General features: G+C 36.6%; 1 protein-coding gene across 6 annotated transcripts in view; it reads right to left on the bottom strand.

Moving 5' to 3' along the window:
- The window catches only part of LOC111344094 (von Willebrand factor D and EGF domain-containing protein), a 36,728-nt gene extending 17,784 nt beyond the window's left edge, over window positions 1–18,944 (bottom strand). For 3 of the 6 annotated variants that reach the window (XM_088733112.1, XM_088733116.1, XM_088733115.1), the window contains exons 1-12: window positions 18,090–18,935; window positions 17,654–17,707; window positions 16,472–16,770; window positions 16,117–16,212; window positions 13,158–13,469; window positions 12,213–12,286; window positions 10,510–10,576; window positions 9,967–10,185; window positions 9,361–9,518; window positions 5,065–5,512; window positions 4,151–4,428; window positions 3,591–3,705 (exon numbers count right to left, since the gene is read on the bottom strand). In XM_088733112.1, the coding sequence (XP_088589238.1) occupies window positions 3,591–3,705; window positions 4,151–4,428; window positions 5,065–5,512; window positions 9,361–9,518; window positions 9,967–10,185; window positions 10,510–10,576; window positions 12,213–12,286; window positions 13,158–13,469; window positions 16,117–16,212; window positions 16,472–16,770; window positions 17,654–17,707; window positions 18,090–18,546 (2,577 nt within the window). In that variant the 5' untranslated portion in view covers window positions 18,547–18,935. Of the gene's footprint in view, window positions 1–3,590; window positions 3,706–4,150; window positions 4,429–5,064; window positions 5,513–9,360; window positions 9,519–9,966; window positions 10,186–10,509; window positions 10,577–12,212; window positions 12,287–13,157; window positions 13,470–16,116; window positions 16,213–16,471; window positions 16,771–17,653; window positions 17,708–18,089 lie in introns of all 6 variants that reach the window. The other 3 variants (XM_088733118.1, XM_088733113.1, XM_088733117.1) reach the window with 3 other exon arrangements.
- Between the last annotated feature and the right edge of the window lie 1,393 nt (window positions 18,945–20,337).

Here is a 20,337-nt window from a genome sequence, read left to right as displayed (position 1 = left end):
TTTCTTAAAAATGCGTCCTGGAGTGAGGAACAAGAAGTTCTAAAGATAAGGAGTGATATCACTCAAAATGAGTGTAATTATCAGTTCTCAACACAAGGAATATGTATGCACTAACAGTGAGTGATAAATACTACTTAAAACTGATAACAGAGTCCTTACTTTAAGGTGACCAAAGTTGCTCATAGTAAGACCTATTTTTTTCAAAATGAGTAAGTAAAGATCTCAAAAGAGAGCACTTACTTCTCAAAGATTGTTAAATAATACATCATCCCTATGTCCTTGAGACAAGGATCTTAACTCCAGGAAGTGGCTCTTTCTATCAATATTTTGTGCATGTAACACAGGTTAGCCAGGCCATACTACAAACTCAACAACAACTTTTAATCTAACATGATAAACCCAAATTGTGCTTTCTTTAAAATGTTTTACATTATTTTGAACTTAAGATACATGCACAGCAGCCAGTTTTATTTTGAAGCAAGACTTAAGTTACACCTCACTTCATTTAATGTATATCAAATTAACAGCAAAGTGACTTGGCTTTATACCTAACACCAATTCTTCAAGAAATGGCACGGCTACATGTTAACTTAATATGCTGAAATTTTAACTATTCAGTAAGTCTTTATGCAGATTTACCAATACTAAAATAAACAGTATATAGCGGCTTCATGACAAACACAAATTTCTCAAGGAATAGGTATAGTAGCCTTTCCTTTGAATCATACTGAAGATTAGTCTTTCTCTTTGTCAAAAATCTTGCTACAGATTTGCCTGTACCTAAATGCTCGTCGTAGAGGCTCTACACCTAGGACATATTCTTCAAGAAATTGATACAGCAACTTTTCTTTTGAATCATATTGAAAATTAAAACAATAATAAGTTGACAGTCACAACAACAATCCCTTTACAAGGATGAATATCCTTGCTGATGTATGACTATAATTCTGGCAACAAGTGGTTTATATTTAGTTTGAGATTCTTTACTCTGGTTCAGTACTTTTTTGTATAATAATCACATGATTGTAAGTAAAGATTACAAATGGTAGCAGTTTACATTCCATGCTTATTCTTCTGGAAGTTATAAGTTTATGATTTATTTTGACAACCACTTTGACTGTCATTTGAAATTAAAAATGTTTGTGAATTACTTGCAACAAGGATATTCCTAATGCTTTACATTCAGGGTAAACTAGGAACACTCAAAACTGTGCTCTTGTTTCATGACGAATCACAGATATTGAGTGTGTTAAAAGAAAAATTAATGTAAAAACGTTTTTCAAATTATACTTAGTTATATTTCCTTGGTAATTTGACAAGCACAATTCCACAGATATTTCTGAAATTTTGGCAAGCATTTATCATAAATCTAGTTGGAAGAAGAACCTTTCTACATAGAATGAATACTTGCTAAAAGCAAAGATTTGAGATAATTATTCAATAGCGGAAATGCCATTAAAATGAGAATTCAAAGTCATAATTCTTAAAACAAGGAATGTAAATCTTATTTTTAGTGGTGTTATTCTTAAACTGAGGAACTTTCATTGGAGAGTATAAAATTCTTAAAAGCAGAAATCTTGATCCTTACATTTCAGGGAATTGACTCTCAAAATAAGGAAAAAATCCTTGTTTTGAGTATCCACTGACTAACAATAAGAATTCCGAAAAACAAAATTTAGAGTGGTGTGAACATCCCTGTACTTGTTTTTTCATCCTTGTGCTAATAATTATCTCAGAAGTGCGAAACAGGCTTCAAGGGTAGTACTCAGTTGCAACACAAGCATAGGCATAAACATAACAAGCTAATGTGCAGGTGGGCTCAGCTGCAACATAAACATGAGCGCAAGCGCACAGTCGATGTTACGTTAAATAGGGACATGGTTGGTATAAGCAGTATAGGGCTTGCTGATTGCCTGAAAGACTTTCGCTTATGTTTATCCTTACGCTTATGCCAACCAAGTCTTAACTAGACAGTATAAGCATAAAAAGAAGGAAACGTTTTGATAATCTTATGCATGTATGCTTATCCTTATGTCCGTGCGTTCCATCCAGGTATAAGCTTTTACATGCCTATCCCTATGATTGCATCGCAAGTAAATACTGAGCTCAATATTGGAACAGTAGTTTTATGATAAACAAAACAGCACCCTTTTGAACTTTCATTCACCAAACCTTTGCTGTAAAATCTGGAACAGTGACTGTCTTGCACCAAATCCTAATCAGGCCATATTTTCTGTCTTTGAGGCCTAATTTAGTTTCACATCATATTCCTCATAATGCTCATTTACCAGTCTAACGATTCATACCTTAGTATGGAAATCAAACACCCATTTCTATTGACGACACAAATTACATTGGCTTATCCAATTCACGAGTTGGCTCACAGAGCCTTTGATTATTGTGGATATCTATTTTTAGTATCTATCTTTTAAAGCTGACATCTGAGAAGAATCAATAACACGCTGATAATAATTTTCACATTATAGGCAAACCCTACAGCTGTTTATGATCAAATTTAAGTTGATCAAAAAAAAAAACATGAAGGGCGTTGAGGAATTTAACTAGCTTAATACGACTGAATTAAACATTCCAAACGAAATACTTTGGAGAATACATACAGTCTGAAACGTGAATTTTTGCTTTATGAACTGAGTTGATAATGTAAATTGGCCAACGTAAATAGTTTCAAAGGTGAAGTTTCGAGCGTTAGCCCTTTGCTCGTTGGAGAAAACTCAGATAAGACTCAACTTAGCTCCTGTCCTTCCTCGGCTCCATCGTAGTTCGTATTCTCTTTGTAGTCTGTTTACTTGAGCTCTTTGTCATTCCTTCTTAAGTTACTCTTCGTCAGATATTCACCCCTCTGCATGAGCTTTTAATTATGTCCACTTTCGCGTTCCTCTCGCCATGTTCCTACCTATCTTTGTCGTGTCGTTTCTCGATCCCTTTCGCGTTTTCCGGACTCGCTCGCAACTGTTACTTCTTCTCTGTCTTTCCTGCCCATTTTCGCTCAACCCTTTTACCCAAACTTGAATTAAAATGATTTTTTTCAATTGACATAGCTTCTGCTATTAGTGTTGTCGCTTTGCAGGTACGTTAATTACATTTAGTATCGAGAGTCAATGAGACCTAATCAGCAAGATTTCCCGATAAAAACGCGGGTTGCAACCTCTTTTTTCTCGCGCGGCTTCACATCCCCTAGCCCACGTGAAGCCCTCTTCTAGAGCTTATGGCTGCGGTGCGCTGCACCGCAGTTAGGTAATTGTGTATGCGTACTTTATTCGTTTATATTTTACTTTTCTAGCACGCACGAATGGGATTTTCGAAGTTACGCACTCAGTAGCGCTTGCCTATTGTTTTCTGCCTTTCCTTTCTACCTACGAAATGGCTAAACCGCTCTAGCCCGCAATGGAGTTGGCCGCACATGCTAAAAGTAGCACCTTACACGTACAGTTGGACAGTCATAACCCGCCAAATTTTGGTCATACGACCAAATGTTGTCGGCTTGATAGGTTTCTGTTATTACTATTATTTTCTATAGTATGGGGCTACGAGCCTCGCTATTATCATTATAATTTATCTTAAATTGTTACCATGTACTCTTTCACATGACAAGTTAGGTTTGTCGAGTCAATGAAGTCACTTCCCATCACAGTCGCCTTCTTGCATGGCCGTTGGCGCTTATCACAGAGACCACCACCCTGTAACCTTAAATTCGGCAAATAGGGTTTTAAAATAAATATCACCCGCACACATGGTTATAAGCGCTTCTTTCGCTAATGGAGACAAGTATCACGTTTTCAGACAGTGCTAAAACAAAACTATCCGATTGATGACTGTTGGTGACAATAGTAATGATAGCTTTATCGTTAGCTATGTAAACACATTTTCGCTATACATCATTAAAAGATGAGTCACTCAAAAAATTTTAAGGATACCAGTGCCAAGAAACATCGAGGGAACGTAAATTGTAAGGAAGCCGCATTGCGCCAATATTAGCTGGAAGAATGTTGCATTAATCTGTCCGAATTTTGGTGGAGCTAATCCACACACTTTAAGAAAAATGGCATAAAGATTATTGTAACAATATTGCGCTTATTCCATAGTTTTGAAGCCATACAGAAGAAGTGCCTGAAAACAGAGTGGTACTTACATAGATATAAATGGTGCGTTTCCGAGTGACATTGCGCAATCCTTCGCGGTAAATCCCTCATTACAGATGCAGGAGCCATTGACACATTTGCCATTTAACGTGCAATCATTCGGACACATTAGCTGAGCAATGTTAGACAAGATGGAAGAACTCGAGTTGCCTTGTTTATGATCGTTACTCTCATTAGAATACGATGAAAGGTTTCTGGCAGCAATTTGACCACAATCATTCATAAGTACTGATATTGCAGAAATCGCAAACGTTGGGTCACCAGTCGCCTGAAAACAAAGAATCTCACGGAGTTGGTGGAGAAATAATCTCCATAGAGCCCATTAATTCCTTGTGGAAATGATTTTTTCTTGTCTAATTGATACTACTTAATTTGCAATCAATATTATTTAACGCCATTACCGTGAAAATATCACAACCTATAATTAGAAAGCCTAGGTTAATTGAAAAATCCGTCTTCATTGGCCTTGTCATAGTAAAAGTTCTCAGATAAGAATATTCATTGCAAACAGTTTTCAGATCTATTGGACAACAAGCTAATGGATACCGAACCAGACAGTTATCCCCATGTTCAGGCCTAACTCTACTTACTTCTAAGGGCTCGCTTCATCTATATCTGAGACCGAGAGAAACACAGGTAAAGAAGAAAGAAAGAAAGACAGGGGAAAAGAAAGAGAGTAAAAATGAAAAAAAAAGAAAAAGAAGAAGAGACAGAGACAGAGACAGAGAGAAAGAGCAAAAGAAAAAAGAGAAAAAGAGAAGAAATGAAAGGGAGAAAGAGAGAAAGAAAAAAAGGAAGAAAAAAGAGGAAAAAGGAGAGAGAAAGAAAAGAAGGGAAAAAATTTCAGAAAAAAAAAAAGAAGGAAGGATGGGAGAGAGAAACCAAAAGAAAAGAAAAGCTTTACCTCTAAGTCGATGGAACAGGAAGTAACAATTTCCGCGACATTTACTCCAAGTGTAGCACATAAGTTACCAATGTCTGTTTTAGAGACCTTTTGCATACAGTAGTCCGTTGCATTTTTCCTTATAAAGTTACGCTTGGTTGACAATGCACGTTTGTGTCTATGTGATTTGTTTGATCCAACAAACCCCTTGAATAGCGCATAGTCTTCGTCCGTGAGATCGTCTGAGATATGTGTGTCCCTTTTTTTCCTGTTAGAGTTTCCTGTGGACAGTATCACTCTCCCACTTTTATCCATAACATTGGGAAAGTACACTGGAAGCTGTTGAATACAATCTGAATCATCATTCTGGTCTTTTCTCCCCCCACATGGGCAAGGAATCTCGTATTCCACAGCAATGTCATTAACTGGATCCGGTAGTCTGTTGAAGTAGCTTTGAGATGGTTCCAATCTGTTAAATTAATGAAAAGGGTCTTGTTCGTTACTGGCCTAGATGCAGTTGAGCTGATCGATCTAGTAGATGCAGAACTGAGTGAGGTTACAATTCTGAGCATAAGCAAAGAGGAGGCCTTGTCAAAGTCGTCATGTAGTAACAAGAACATTTGTAAATCAAGAATCATAAAACGCAAGTAAGCCTTTGAGGCCTTGTTACGTGGAACGTCACTAACTCCAAATTACTGAAATTAAGATTGAGAAGTGTTCTAGATTATTGTCACATTGCGTTTCTTGCTCCCTCAGTTGTGAATTTGACCTTCAGGAAAATTCATGGACATACTGCCCTTTCGATTCATAGCTCCTAGGTCCTCGGTGCAAAATAACAAACAAACAAAAATGGGAACTTTCGTTTGGTTGGCACGCACTCCTTCACAACAGTTTAAAACTTTGGCCGTAATTGTATCAGTCGTCTGAATACTATAGGAAAATCCCGATATCGCACTCATCGCTTCGTGATTCGTGCGATATCGGTTTTCAAGTGCAATTTAACGCGGAATTCACGAGTCAGGAAATGAACTTTCCTTGAATCGCATCATTGAATAAAAATAAGAAAATAAGAAAAAAGCAATAATATTGTTTGTTTTTGTCCCGAGCGCTAGCTCCAGAAAGCCATCTTGAAGTCAACTGTACATGTTAGAACTGTTTATCGCGTTAGCGAATAGGAAGCAAGGTCAGTCGTAAACGTTTGAACCTACGAAATCTTTATTTGAAACTCGTGCTTGTTTTTAATAATCGTTTTCCAACGTTTTAAACAAGCTTCACTATCCAAGGGTAATGGTGGTGTTTCACTGAATTTACAAGCCGTTCATTTTTAACATCTCTTTTTCAAATTTCCAAATAATTTGCTCGAGAAAGAAAGATAATTCACATCTTTAACCTCTTTGGTGGCTAAACTGAAAGAAATGAAGTGTGCAAGCGAAAGCGCTGAAAGTTTAACATCGCGATTAATACAAAGTACGTTGAAGTGTAAATACGCGCATTGATCGATATTTTTTTACTCCTTTCAAAAACAAAGAAGTGTTTCATGAAAATTCCAAAAACTCTTATATTTTTATTTGTAGAAATTCACTCCAGGCAACTGCCATAAGCTGAATCGTCGGGATGAACATTCGGGTGGACTGCCGCTGGCGTTGGCAGCTGTGACAGTCGTAGTGGTACTCGATGAAAACCCAGCCAACTTGCTTGACACTCTTCGTTGTTTTTTCTAAAAGATTATGGCTGCAGGTGGATATTGAACCCGGGTTGGCGTGACCTGTTAGCTCGGAGATGGTCTTTTTCTGGGCCTTGTTCACAAGATATTCTCGCTTTCGCGTTGTCGCGAGCGAAAGAGGTTTTTCATGCATCTCTCCAATAGTTTAAAGTTGAGTTCAAAATAAGGAAGAACCTCAGGTTCACTTTGAAAAACCATTTTTTTTTTTGTTAAACACAACGAATATATGAAATACATGTATCTGAACTGCGGTTATGAAACGTATATAAGCACGATCCTCGCAGTAAAGCACTATTTAAGCAATAGTGAAAACCAGGCCTGAAAAAATTCAGGGCTGTACGGGATTAGAACCACGGACCTCTGCGATACAAGTGCAGCGCTCTACCAATTGAGCTAACAAGCCAACTGGGAGGAGGTCATCAAATTAATTCGACATAAACCCGTAAGATGATAAATCAAACACAACGAATATATAAAATACATATATCTGAACTGCGGTTATGAAACGTATGTGTGCACGATCCTCGCAGTGAAGCACTATTTAAGCAACAGTGAAAATCAGGCCTGAAAAAATTTACTATTTAAACAATAGAGTGTTTCTGCCAAGGAACTATCGGCTGATAGTTGCCCCGCGAAAATTTAATGTTCTTAAAACAAATATTTCCACGAGAAGCGAAGTCTTAAGAACATCAAAATTTCAAGTTGGCTTGTTAGCTCAATTGGTAGAGCACTGCCCTAGTATCGCAGAAGTCAGTGGTTCGAATCCCGTACAGGCCTAAATTTTTTCAGGCCTGATTTTCACTATTGCTTAAATAGTGCTTTACTGCGAGGATCGTGCACATATACGTTTTTTCGTTTTTGCTTTTGGCTATTTAAAAGGTGGTAATGGTTTTGAAAATATTTTAAATGGACTTAGTAACAAAACTTTGTAACAATTTGACGATAGTTGTTATGCTTACGTACTCGTTTTCAACTCGCAATTCCAAGCAAAATACCTCGCTTCCGTAAACAACCAGAAGGCGAGATTGTATTCAATGATGTAATTCTAAAAAAAAATTTTCCATCAATTCTTGGCAAAGGAAAATTCACTACAATCACTAGGAAACATTTTTGCTCTAATGAATGAGGGGGCAAATCTCTAAAGAATCTGTGGTGCTGCGTCGGTGGGCCGGGGAGTATGACAAGGTAATTCAATTTTGTTTGATCAACTGATATGATAATGTAAATACGCCAACGTAAAGAATTTCAAACTTTTAATTTATATTATCAATTTAGTTGATAAAACAAAAATTGCCATTTTTTCTACTCTCAGTTGGCATACAGTGTAAGTGTAGTTCCTTCTTTACGCTCAGATGCAATTAAGCGGATTGAACTTTTACATGATGCGTACTGTATACAGTAATCAGATAGAATGAAATATATGAAGTTCATATATTTTGAACTGCGGTATTAGATACGTATGATGCACGATCCTCGCAGTAGATAGCGCTATTTAAGCAATAGCGAAAATCAGACCTGAAAAAAATCAGGCCTGTACGGGATTCGAACCACTGACCTCTGCGCTATCTACTGCTAGGATCGTGCATCATACGTATCTAATACCGCAGTTCAAAATTTATGAACTTCATATATTTCATTCTATCTGATTTATCACTTTCACGGGTTTATTACGAATCAACTTAACGGCCTGCTCCCAGTTGGCTTGTTAGCTCAATTGGTAGAGCGCTGCACTAGTATCGCAGAGGTCAGTGGTTCGAATCCCGTACAGGCCTGATTTTTTTCAGGTCTGATTTTCGCTATTGCTTAAATAGCGCTATCTACTGCGAGGATTGTGCATCATAAGTGTATACAGTAATGTAACATACATACAGAAATCACTCGCGGGAACGACTGAAACTTCGCTAGCCCTTTTCTGACCCCTTTCAAACTGAAGTGGAAGGATCATGAAATAGAAACTCGCTGAAAAAACCAGATTTGCAAACTCTTACTCTTAAATTAAACTTAAACGCCGAAACAGAAACACGATTCCCCTTATGTCTATTTTTCCCTACGAGTAATACCAAATGCATCGAAACTTTGCTATCTGCCTTCACGAAAAAAGAAAGGAAATAGATATGTTTTGTGATGACATATTCGAAGAAGAGGAATTACTCCTGACCAAACCTAAGTAGTTCCTGGTGCTGTCGTCCGTATAACGCCAGCACGTGGGTTTGTACCGTCAGCTAAGTTAAACGATTTGTTGCATTATTACACCGTCAAGATTAGCCTAAATGTATAAATTTATAAGCTTATGCGTGAAAGAGATAACAAGGTTATTCTTGTTTCAATTCTTTGGAAAAAAAAAGGTACCAAACACTTCTCTTCAACGAATTGAAAAGATCAGAAACTGCGATCTGGAGAAAATCATGATTCTGTTCCATACATTGGAAATTTAATTGAAAGCTTTTGAAAGTACCCTTTCCTCGCCACAAGATTATGTAGGAACTGGGAAAGGGGGGGGGTAGGCTAGGGGGGCAGCTGACCATGCTTTGTAAATAGTACCAATAGGACCATCACTTTTAAAAAAAAACACTTGTGGTCAATTGGTTGCTTACCTGAACTCCTTTCCAAAACTTATTACATCTGGCTCGTAATTATACAAACATAAACCGGTTTCGTTGGAAACATTTTTGGATCGAGGAACCGAAAGGATAACATTAAGCCCAAACCAATTTCGGTAGATCTCTACTTTCCCGCCTGAAGGGAACAAAACCTGCAATAAAGGAATATATAACGGAAGAGCAAAAATATATGAATCCACGAAACAGGAGCGATCCCTTGAGCCTCCTTATACGTTTTTGTTCGATCAGGCCTCACAAACGATGCATTTTTTAGGAATCTTGACTCACTGATGGTCAGGGTCACAAAACAAATGAAAGGAAGTATCCAATGCGTATACAGAAAAAATAAAGGACCTCGAATTCACTGCCTATCGTTTCATAGATTGCAAACCTAAGCTTTGTATCCATTCCAGGTAGAGGCAGGTACAATTAACCGCTGTGATAATATCTCGCTGAGCTGACAAATCATGAAGTAAAGCTCCGATACCTCATTAAATTATATAAATTAAATTATTTATTAACACAAGTTAAATTTCTATTGCAGAGTGTTACAGGAGAAAATAATGGATCATAAAATAAAGTCATGGATTTTGAACTAACCCGATACTCGCTGTTGAACCCTGAGATGGTTTGTATGATCGATATTCCAGGTGCCAATTTTTTTTTGCTGCGTACTCTAACTTGTATGGGAGTTGTATGATCAAAATAGAGGTTTTCATTGCAGCAGTTGAATTCAATCACATCATTGTGATCTCGAAGAACAGCCCCGCAGTTACAGGTGTCTGCGTTTTCCGAACAGACCCATTGCCTGGTATGTACCTATGTCCATCATTTAAAAAGAAAATCGTGTCTGTAAGAAATGTTGCATTCATCTCAGTGTTAAACTTTCTTATTATGTCCTCTTCCTTGAATTCGACTCCCCTTCAGAAAAAAGAGAGTTTATATGAAATGAGATGCATGAGAATTCATTGAGGAGGACAAATAATATATCCTACACTGCACCCCTTTCTACTCTTTCATCGAAGTACAAATTCGAAGAACAAACTCAGAATTAGATGACTTGGGACTTACTTTATATTTATTTATTATTTTTTTTTATACATCCACTTATCTTTTCAAGCATTATTTTCATTTGCCTTTTACCTCAAAGTTTCGTTCTGCATTGCGATAGAGGATGAAATCTCCGTGTCCCATAAAGGTGAAATAAGACCTTTAAGAAATATGAAGTGACAAAAAGTTTGTAAGCTCATTTTAAGTGAAAGAGTCCCTGACACCTCATTGATAAATTTGAAAGGAGTCTAAAGGCCAATATACAGAAGACATTCATATTCAAATGACGGAAATTTTTATTTTTTTAGTCTTTTTGTTTTTGTTTTTGTTTTTTTTTATCGTTAGAGACTCTTGCCCAGATGCAGTAGTTACTTTGCTATCATATGGGTTCATGAACGTATTTAAGTACCATTGGAATAACATCGGAACCAATAAAATCCCTTAAGCGGTCTTTCAGAAAAAATCGTTTCACGCAATTTATTTTCCCGATTGTTACCCAAGTTTTTCGCATGAAGAAAATAATGGCGTTCCGAGAAAAACGATAAAAACATGTGCTTTCGTAGAAGATTGTTGATAAAAAAAAAGGGTAAAGGAAAAGAAAAAGACAGAAATTAACACATATATAGCTAGGACTGGAGCCCCGTACCTCTCACAGGAGGGGAAAAATCAATCATTGCGAAGAGGATGCCAAGCTAAAATACATAACGGAGTTTGTTCAAATGGTAGTTTTAAGGAAAAAAAATTTTGAAAATTTTTGCACCCCTATACATTAATTAAATGCACATAAATACCCATCCCTAGTCCGCCACCATATCAGTTAGAAAAGATACAAAGAATTTGGCTAAATTATAGATTGCCACTGCAAATGTAAATCCAAAGTGGCCAATATCCACAAAAATTGAAGATTTTTTTTTAAACGAAAGTAGGATGTGGTCCACGAGACGAAGGCCGTAGATCTAGTTTGAAACTAAAACCTCACAATAACCAAATTACTTATCAAAACACACATACAAAAAGAAAAAAACAGTAATGAAACAACAATTGAGGAATTTTAAACGTTGACATTGTTATGGTCACTGAAAAAAAATAACAACTCACTTAAGGTTGAAATGCGTAGAAAAGAAACTGCAGGAAGGTGCTGACAAAGGAGAAAAGAAGATAAAGGGAACTAAAGAGCCAAAAAAGGGACTTCTGAAGAAGTAATTTCGAGCAAACGCCAACGAAATGGTAAAAGATAGCATTAAGTAATATAAATATCTGTAGCATTAATAAATTGTTCATCCTAGTTTTACTTCTCTAAATTGAAAGATTATTTAATACTCCCAATGAATATTTGAAAAATGTAAAATATTGGCACGAGAGAAATTGACGAAATGAATCAAATTATTTGTCGAATGTCTGATAATTACAGAGTATGGTAAAGTGCGTTAAATCTCCAGATCGCTTTTCTATTCGTTGCACTGGGAGAAAATTATCCGCATCCATTTAGTTTCACAGGAAAGTGGAGGTTTTCACAAAGGAAAATCATATCTCTCAGTGAAAGAAATATTTTGATTTGTTGTTTTTGTAATTATTAACCTCTAATAATTCACATTTTGGCCAAGCTTGAAATAAATCATTGAATTTTAACATTATCACCCCCTATCTGGCAAGACACTCTCTCGACACTATCAAAGTCTATTTTCAATACCGCGTGGTCCAATTTGTTTTTCAATATAATTAAAACAGTTATCATTTTGAACAAATTTCCCAACGATTACTGCAGATAAACACATGATATGTAATTTGATACTCACGAAAATGATTGGTAATGTGGATCCATATACGCTCCACAATAACCAATACTGTCTGATTCGTCTATCACAGACACCTCAGATAAAGAAATATGAAACAATTATGATAAAATATTAAAACCTTTTCAAGATTTGATTATCCTCGCTACGTGTTAATTCATAACTTTATGGAGAGTTATACCAAGTATAAATTTGCCGTGCCCGATAAAATCCTGTATAATGAGCAAAAACTTCAAGAATTTGATTAAAACAGAGTTTGAAACTTTTGTCATGAGTGCGATCGATTCATTATTATAAATAAGAAATGATAGATAAAAGACATAGAGAATGATACATGGGCGCGCGTAGATATGGAGTCTCCCCTCCAGTGTTCAACACGATATCTTACATGTGAGCTCAGCGAACGAGTGAAACATCGAGTTGAGCACGAGAAGAGAAATCCCATATCTACGCGCAACCATGTAGTATTTTATTTATCATAAAAATGGTAGGTCTTAACTGACAAGAAAAGTGGACTTCACTAACACATTTCCTCAAAACGTAAATGTGGCGGAAACATGAACCTCCATGTTTCCGTCACATTTAAGAAATGTGGAAACGTGGGAATTCGTCCTGTGTTAATTTCGTCTGCTCCCAAACAAACTTTGCGGGATTTACCTTTTGATATCCTCCTCCTTCCGGATATGTCTCAATATAAATCAACTACTCTCCTTATTTACCGATTAAAGTAGCAACCGTTGCAAAGGACAACATTAGTGAACCCTTTTCAAATTCCTTTTTTTGACTTGTGAGGGGTCCCAAAAAGTGAATAGCAGTAAAAGTTTATCAATTGGACTGGGGCTCTGCTTGCCTAAAATCAAATATTAGAAAATCCATCTCTCACTAATCTTGATTGGTTGATCTTTAAGTGAAATGTTGAAAGCTATAATTGTATCACGACTAACTTACCCAAATAGCAGGGAGGTCCCTTGCACTGTTCCAAAATTCGCTGTGTGTATTTTTGATTTGAGGATAGATCACTTTATCTGAATTGGAAGCACGAAAGCTCGTGCATTCGGTATGTAGACGAACTTTTTTCGATTCAAGGCCATCGAAGGTAATTTCACAGTCATCATTGTTCAGATAAATACCAGTTGGTAAAAAAAAACCAATGCTTAAGCTGCTTTTAAGAAAACCTTTCCTAACGGGTATTGTTGGTGTTATAGTAATGTAAGTTCCGTCGAGGGAACACTCCCTGGTAGTTAATCTAGTTGGTTCAACCTAGAAAAGATACAAATGTAAATATAAGGACAGTTTTCCAATGATAAAAGGCTTAAGGAAGATTGGAAATATGATGTTTGACACTCACTGACTTTTTTTCGCATGCAGTTTGACATTCAAGCAGGTGCACAAAATACCCTTTTCAAAGACTGCGTCTTTATTATTATCATTGATTACACGACTCGGGCAGTCAGAGGGCCAATAACTAAAATCAACCAATCAAAATGCTCTATTGCCGGTCCAATATTCTCTCAGTATTGAACTGGGCACTGTCCCGAATGGTCCCGAATGATACCGCACTTGTGTCCCTTTGAACTTCAGTCGTATAATAAATCTCTTATTAACCAAGCTTGCTCGGGACCGTACTGGAAGAATATCGGTCCTCGGTCTTTTTTGTAGGGACCAATACGGCCCTCGCGCTTGGTTAATAAGATATATATATATAGCAATTATCAGGGAATCTTCGTTGGAAGTCTGAGGCATAAAATTTGCCAAAAAAGCACCTAAATAAAAAAATAATAATATACAAACTGTTAATCAGGCTCATTAAAAAAGTGCAGTAGCGTTGTAATAAACAACGTATCGCCTATTTTTACATGTCAAATTTTGTTTCAATGAAATTGTGAAATTAATTTGAATAAGTCTTTCCTTTGCTATTCCTCTATAAGTAAATGCACCAGTTCTGAACCTGAAACTGAATGTATGCTTTACAAATTTAACATTGTCAATAAATCCGTGAAAACAGATCTTTTCTCTGCAGGGCTGAGATTTTAGGTCCGTTGACTGTCGAGGAGAGCGTTTATTTCTTGGAGTTCATTTTCATGTGGGAAATATATGTATGCCAGAATTTTATACGAACTTTTGATTACAAAACCGTCCTTACCAGTGAGTAGCGCTCTATAATGGAAACTTTATATGTGTTTTTAAATGTACAATTGTAAATCTCACTACGTATAGGCAACTTACAAATGCTGCTTGAGATTGGTTTATTCAACACACAAACAAAAATCAAAATTGAATCAAATCTGGGTTGTCCCAATTCCTATTTCTACAACAAAAGACGTAATATGTTGCTCTAACAGCTATATTTATCATTTTCTTGATTATGTAAAGTTGCTGCTTTTTGGCAATGCCTATGTCGTTCATCATGCCTAAGAAAGTAGAGCATTCATCTGAGAAAACGCCAAGGGAGCTCAAGGAGAGATTTACAAATTTCACACATCTGAAAGCTCTACTCATTTCGTTCACCAAGTTCCGATATTTTTCTTTTTTACGCACTGCATTGTTGTACAAGTTAGATTCGAAACCAACTGTTAATTCTAGAACATATAGGCACTTGGACTGGGTTAGGAAAAGAAGATCTGGGCGATAATTTTCACCAGTTATTATTGAGGGATTTAGAAAACCAGTAACATCTGCAGAGATTGAGGGGCTAACATTAATTACAGGTCGAAGGGACTTGGCAATGAAGTTAAGGATTGAGTCGTGTCTCCAGGTAAAGCGATCAAGACATTGTTGACAACCAGCGACAACATGAAGGAGTGACTCAGGACTAAAGCAAAAGGAACAATCAGGACTTTGTGATAATCCCCATCTTACCAAATTCTTACGTGTAGAAAAAGGATCTTCAACAAAAAAGACGGAATCTTCCCTTCGTTTTCCATGAACGAGTGCTTTGATTACTTTACAAGAACTCTTTAGTCAGTAAATCCGACTAAAGTTTTCAATCTTCCAAGCTGGATACCTACTTTGTCAGAACCCATAATTCCGTTTAACCTTGAACCTCCAACATATCAACAGATCTCAAATGTGATAAGAAAAATGAGGGCGTCTGGTTCTCCTTGTCCCCTAGATCAACTGTCAATAATTTGTTTCAAACGATAATGATAATAGTAATAATAATAATCAACTTTGTAGAAAGATCTTTTCTGTCTTTGTCACGAGCGTGGGAGAAAGAAAAAATTCTGAGTCCCCATGAGGAATCAAACCTCAAACCTTCCGATTCCGCGCTCCGATGCTCTACCACTGAGCCACAGAGACTCTAAGATGAGTTAGGCCCTTTACGAAGTTCATATTTGTCCCACACTCGTGACAAAGACAGAAAATATCTTTCTATATTTCTTCACCGAGCTCCAAACTTACCATCTTTCTTATTCTTTACAATAATCAACTTTATTTAACGAGGGTTACACAAAGCAGTAGATATAATGAAAGAACCAATGGCCCTCAATAAAAAGTACAAATTAAAATACTAATAGCACTACATGAAAGCATTACAGCCTGACTATTTGAGGAATTATCAAAATACAACTATAATATGAAATTTAAAATTTAAATTGTCTAGTATTTTAAAAATGGAGCAAAGATCAGGCCAGTTAATAAAATATAACATTTAAAACTACATGAAAAAATGATCTAAGTCTTTATAACTATTCACAAACTGTTCTGACATGGATTTTACGAAGCCTATAAGATTCTGTTTGTTTCTGATCTCGCAGGGGATCTTATTCCAGAGGCGGATAGTCGATACTGTAAAGGAGCTCCCTCTCTCTCACTCCCGTTTGAATCGGGGGCAGACAAGGTTTAATTGTCCATGTCTGCTCGTTCGTTTGATCATACTCAATAACAAACACTGCTTTTATTTTACCTTTATACCCGCAAAGAAGGGAAAGAGAGCAGACTTGGGTGTGCTCCAAATATTCATCGGCGATGTGGTATACCGCGCCGTCACGTTGCAGGATATCTTTTGGAGCAAAGAAAATGCAGGTAAGTATACTTTTAGGACACCTTGAAACTAACATAGTTTCCCTTCGACTTTATAACAATAACAATTACAATGAAACCGTTAACATGGAACATATGATGTGTATAACTTTTGAATGTGCTAACAAAATTAATGTAGTTTTCATGTCCTCAGTTTTGACTTATCTTTCCATTATGACCTATTGACACTATAAAAGCGGATAGCATGGTAGGAAGAGAGAAAAGGCTAGAAGACGTACCCATCTATTTGGCTGATAATAGTTTTTACTGCCCTCGAGTCGAGAAAATAAGGGTTTTCCAGGGCATTCGGAATCATATTGAGTACTTCCAGGCTCTAATGGTCCACAAATGTCATCTGTGAGTATATGTTTTCCTTCCATGTACCAAGTGAACCGATATGAAACATTATGCCAGGACTTCATACTCGGATTGACTAAGTTGGCCTCACAGCGAAGGTTCACGGCGGGGTCTTCGCCTTGGGGTTCATAGACTATCTTTGGTTCCATGATCAGAGACATATTAAACTGAACTGGTTGATCTATCAAACAGAAACAAACAGGAAAATTTAATGAGATCATTTTAAACTGAACTGATGATCAACAGTACCAGATGCAAATTGCATCCATAGTTCCAACCTCTTTTTGATTACCGAGAATATTTACGTGCTCTACACCCACCTCTAATGCGATTGAATTGAACAAATTCAGCAATAATCGTTTGTACCCCTGTCCAATTGGACCCAGTGTTGTCTCGTCAAAGTTTTCGAGTTTCCTATAAAATTTATTTTACAATCTTTCTACCTATTACCTTATCCTAAGGATAAGTGATTTGACAAAAAGAAATACCAATCCGTTACAGAATCTATATAGAGTTTTTTAAAAGAATTCATGGACGGGCTACAAAATGTATCCTTTTTCTTCCGAAATTTTTTAAGCAAGGGTCTTTCACTGACATTCTCAAGCCAAAAGCAAAATGACTCCGATAAGAGAGCAGTCAAATTTTAAAAGAGCTCCAATGATTATATAAACATCGTAAAATCGTAATAACTAGTTGGAAGATCTACAGTGCAGCTGTAAATTGGTCCATTCATAAAAGTTTGGTTAGAATGTGTGCCTTCACTTTTTTATCTAAACGCAAGGTTCAATTTGAATCATTTCTTGCCTTCTACCTTTATTTCTCGAGACAAAAAAAAAACCCACTACAGATATTTCGTGTGAAATTAAAGAAAAAGGTGTTCATCTTTTTTTGCATAAATTATGTATCTTATATCCTGTGTAAGCTCAGCCTCCCACTTGTGGACTGACAACTAGTTGATCCAACCTTAGATAAGATATGCTCCACCAGCATTAATATCATCATAAAACATGACATTAAAGTTAAAACAACAGCCACTGATGAAATCTGAAATCATGCGAACATACCAACACAGTTATCTGGCTCCCCGACTTTTCCATAAGGACAGGGTTCTTTAGTACCTGCAAGACAACGGGGAGAAACATGTCAAAATTGTTATTCACTTATTCATTCCTGCACAAAACCTGCCAAAATAATTGGATTGTACGTGTTTACCATGGAATAGGAAAAAAAATCTAATAACCTTGAAAAGCGGCCTTTTTTCCAATGTTTAGCGGCGCAAATTAACCAAGCCAAAAATAGCAATCTAGATGTATCCTAGCATTTGGATGGAAATAAAAATTTTGTAGTTTTTCTTCAAAATCCAACCATAATGCCTCCTTAAGTCAAAACTACAAAAACTACACCAAATCTGAACCAAGTGTGAGCTGCAAAAAGAATAAACAACCTTGTTTGCTACTAATTCTAGCATTGTGTACAGAGTAGATATTAGAAGTGTCTTACCAGCACAGTAGGCAATAGCACACGAGTACGTGGGCCTCAGGTAGTAGACGTAGAATGAGCTGCAGTTCCTGACCTTTGTAGTAAACGATTGCGTACAACCATCGTTTATACCAAAAATGTTTATGCATGCTTTACGGTTCACCGTTTCGTCTTGCTCTGAGGGATTCTCTCCTTTTATCCAAACTGGAGCTAACGTGCCACAGCGATTTGGACTGACAACGGAGGTAGGCATCTCACCACCCGTAAAACTTGTAAAGCGGTACCAACCCGAAGGCAGATGTATATCGCACAGTGCTTTTTGTCCCTTTTTCCATATACTTCTAATGCTGCGCCGAGGTTCATCAATCTTTTTATAATTACGTTCATCACAACAATTACTGCAATCAGATTGAGCAACTGATCCCTCAAACATGACATGCAGGAGCACATATGAGAAAAACAAGCTGGTAAAATACATTTACAAGCCAGAATATTGAACATCGGTTCTGACAATGTCGCTCTACTTCGTGATCCTTCGTTACGGTCCGTTACTGAGATATTCATAAAATGTTCCTTCATAGTTGCTCAGACGAACAAATGATTTGATTGGTTGAACTTTACGTAAATTCTAAAAGTAACCTATCATGTCTCATGCATTCGGGAAGATCTGTGTCACCTGATCATAATATATAGCGCTCTTTCAATTTACCAGGCGGTGCATTTTGATAATGCATAATCTAAAAATCAGTCGGACAGGCTATGTGTTGATACTGAACAGTTACTGATTTGAAGCTCGTTTTTTCCCCAATGTTCCGTAATTATAGAAAATGACTACGTTGCCGATTGTGTTTGCCCACTTTGACTTCGTATTAGCTGTCTTCAGCAGTACCGTCAAAACACTTGACGCCTACTAAGTATATTCTAAAATCAACAACAGCTATGACACGTAACTCATTCCATTTCAATTGTTATTTGAAAACGAAATATCAGTAGGAATGCTTTCATGGAACTTTTTTCAAATGATACGTCGGTATTACATAGCTCAAATTCTCATGTCATATAAATTTTCACCTCATTGAAGAGGAGTAGCGTTTAATCTGAAACATCGTTCACTAATGCGTATCTCAAACAACAGCCAGGAGCTGTCATTTCTTATCAAAACCTAAACTTAGTTCTAGTGGCTAACTGTTAGCTTTACAACAGATAGGAGCACAGCCGAGGATGCTTTGAAAGAAGAGAAACAGTTTCGCATTTTCATGTCTTCTCTAAATTACGTGAAGAGATCACGTGGTTAGGTGTTTACCAAATTTGCAATGTTTTCAAACTCTAAAATGTCAAAAATGCGGGTTTGAATGTTTCAACGACTTGAGTGGTATTGGAATTACAAAGTGGTCACGTACTAGAACGCCAACTCTTCATACTAATTTCCATATCAGGGAAATAACTTAACGAAACCATATTATGGAATTCAGTTTAATGGAATAATCTGATGTATTTATTTAATAGAATCATTTGATGGAATCATTTTCTAATATCCAAGCAGATATTTGTTAATGGTATTGCCATCTGTGATGTTGATGATTCACTGGCTAATATTGAAAGAGGGCAAGAAATCTTGTGAGAAGATGATGGCTTTGGAGAAAAATAAAAAGAAGCTGTCGGAGTTGAAGAAACCCACCAACGACCATGAGAGAAAAGAAACTGTGAAATGTCTTACTATGCGACATTCGTGCAAGAAAAAAACCATGGAATCAAACATAACGTCCAACAGTCAGGACGTAGAAGAGGATGAAGAGTTGAATTGACTGTGTTCGTGACATTATATGATTTTGTTATTCAAGTTCGTATTAGGCAGTGTCCATAAGGAGAACTCAGTGCTGCACCATCTTCATGGATATAACGTTTATCGTCAAAACACGATAACCATTGTCACGGTGCTTCCAAGCTCATAGATTCCGTATAGTTTTCATTTTATGATGCATTTGTATTTTATTTAACAATGAGTGCTCATAGCTTCCAAGTTGATGATTATTACTTCGGATAGTTTTCATTTATGATGCATTTGTTTTTTATTAATTCAACAGTGTGTTTTTATAGTCTTTATGTTTGATGTCTTTTTTTATGACGATTTTTTTTATTCCTTTAAGTGTTCTATCACTTTTCTCATTATCTTTTATGTAAGAGTACATTTTTGATCTTAAACCAATGACTTCAATTATTGGTAAACAAGAAGCCTCACCTTTAATTTTTCCAGTCACCTTCCTAATAG

This window comes from Stylophora pistillata, chromosome 9, assembly GCF_964205215.1.
Source record: "Stylophora pistillata chromosome 9, jaStyPist1.2, whole genome shotgun sequence".
NCBI lineage: Eukaryota > Metazoa > Cnidaria > Anthozoa > Scleractinia > Pocilloporidae > Stylophora > Stylophora pistillata.
The sequence above is the reverse complement of the archived record's forward strand: the minus strand, read 5'-3'. Positions and strand labels throughout refer to the sequence as shown.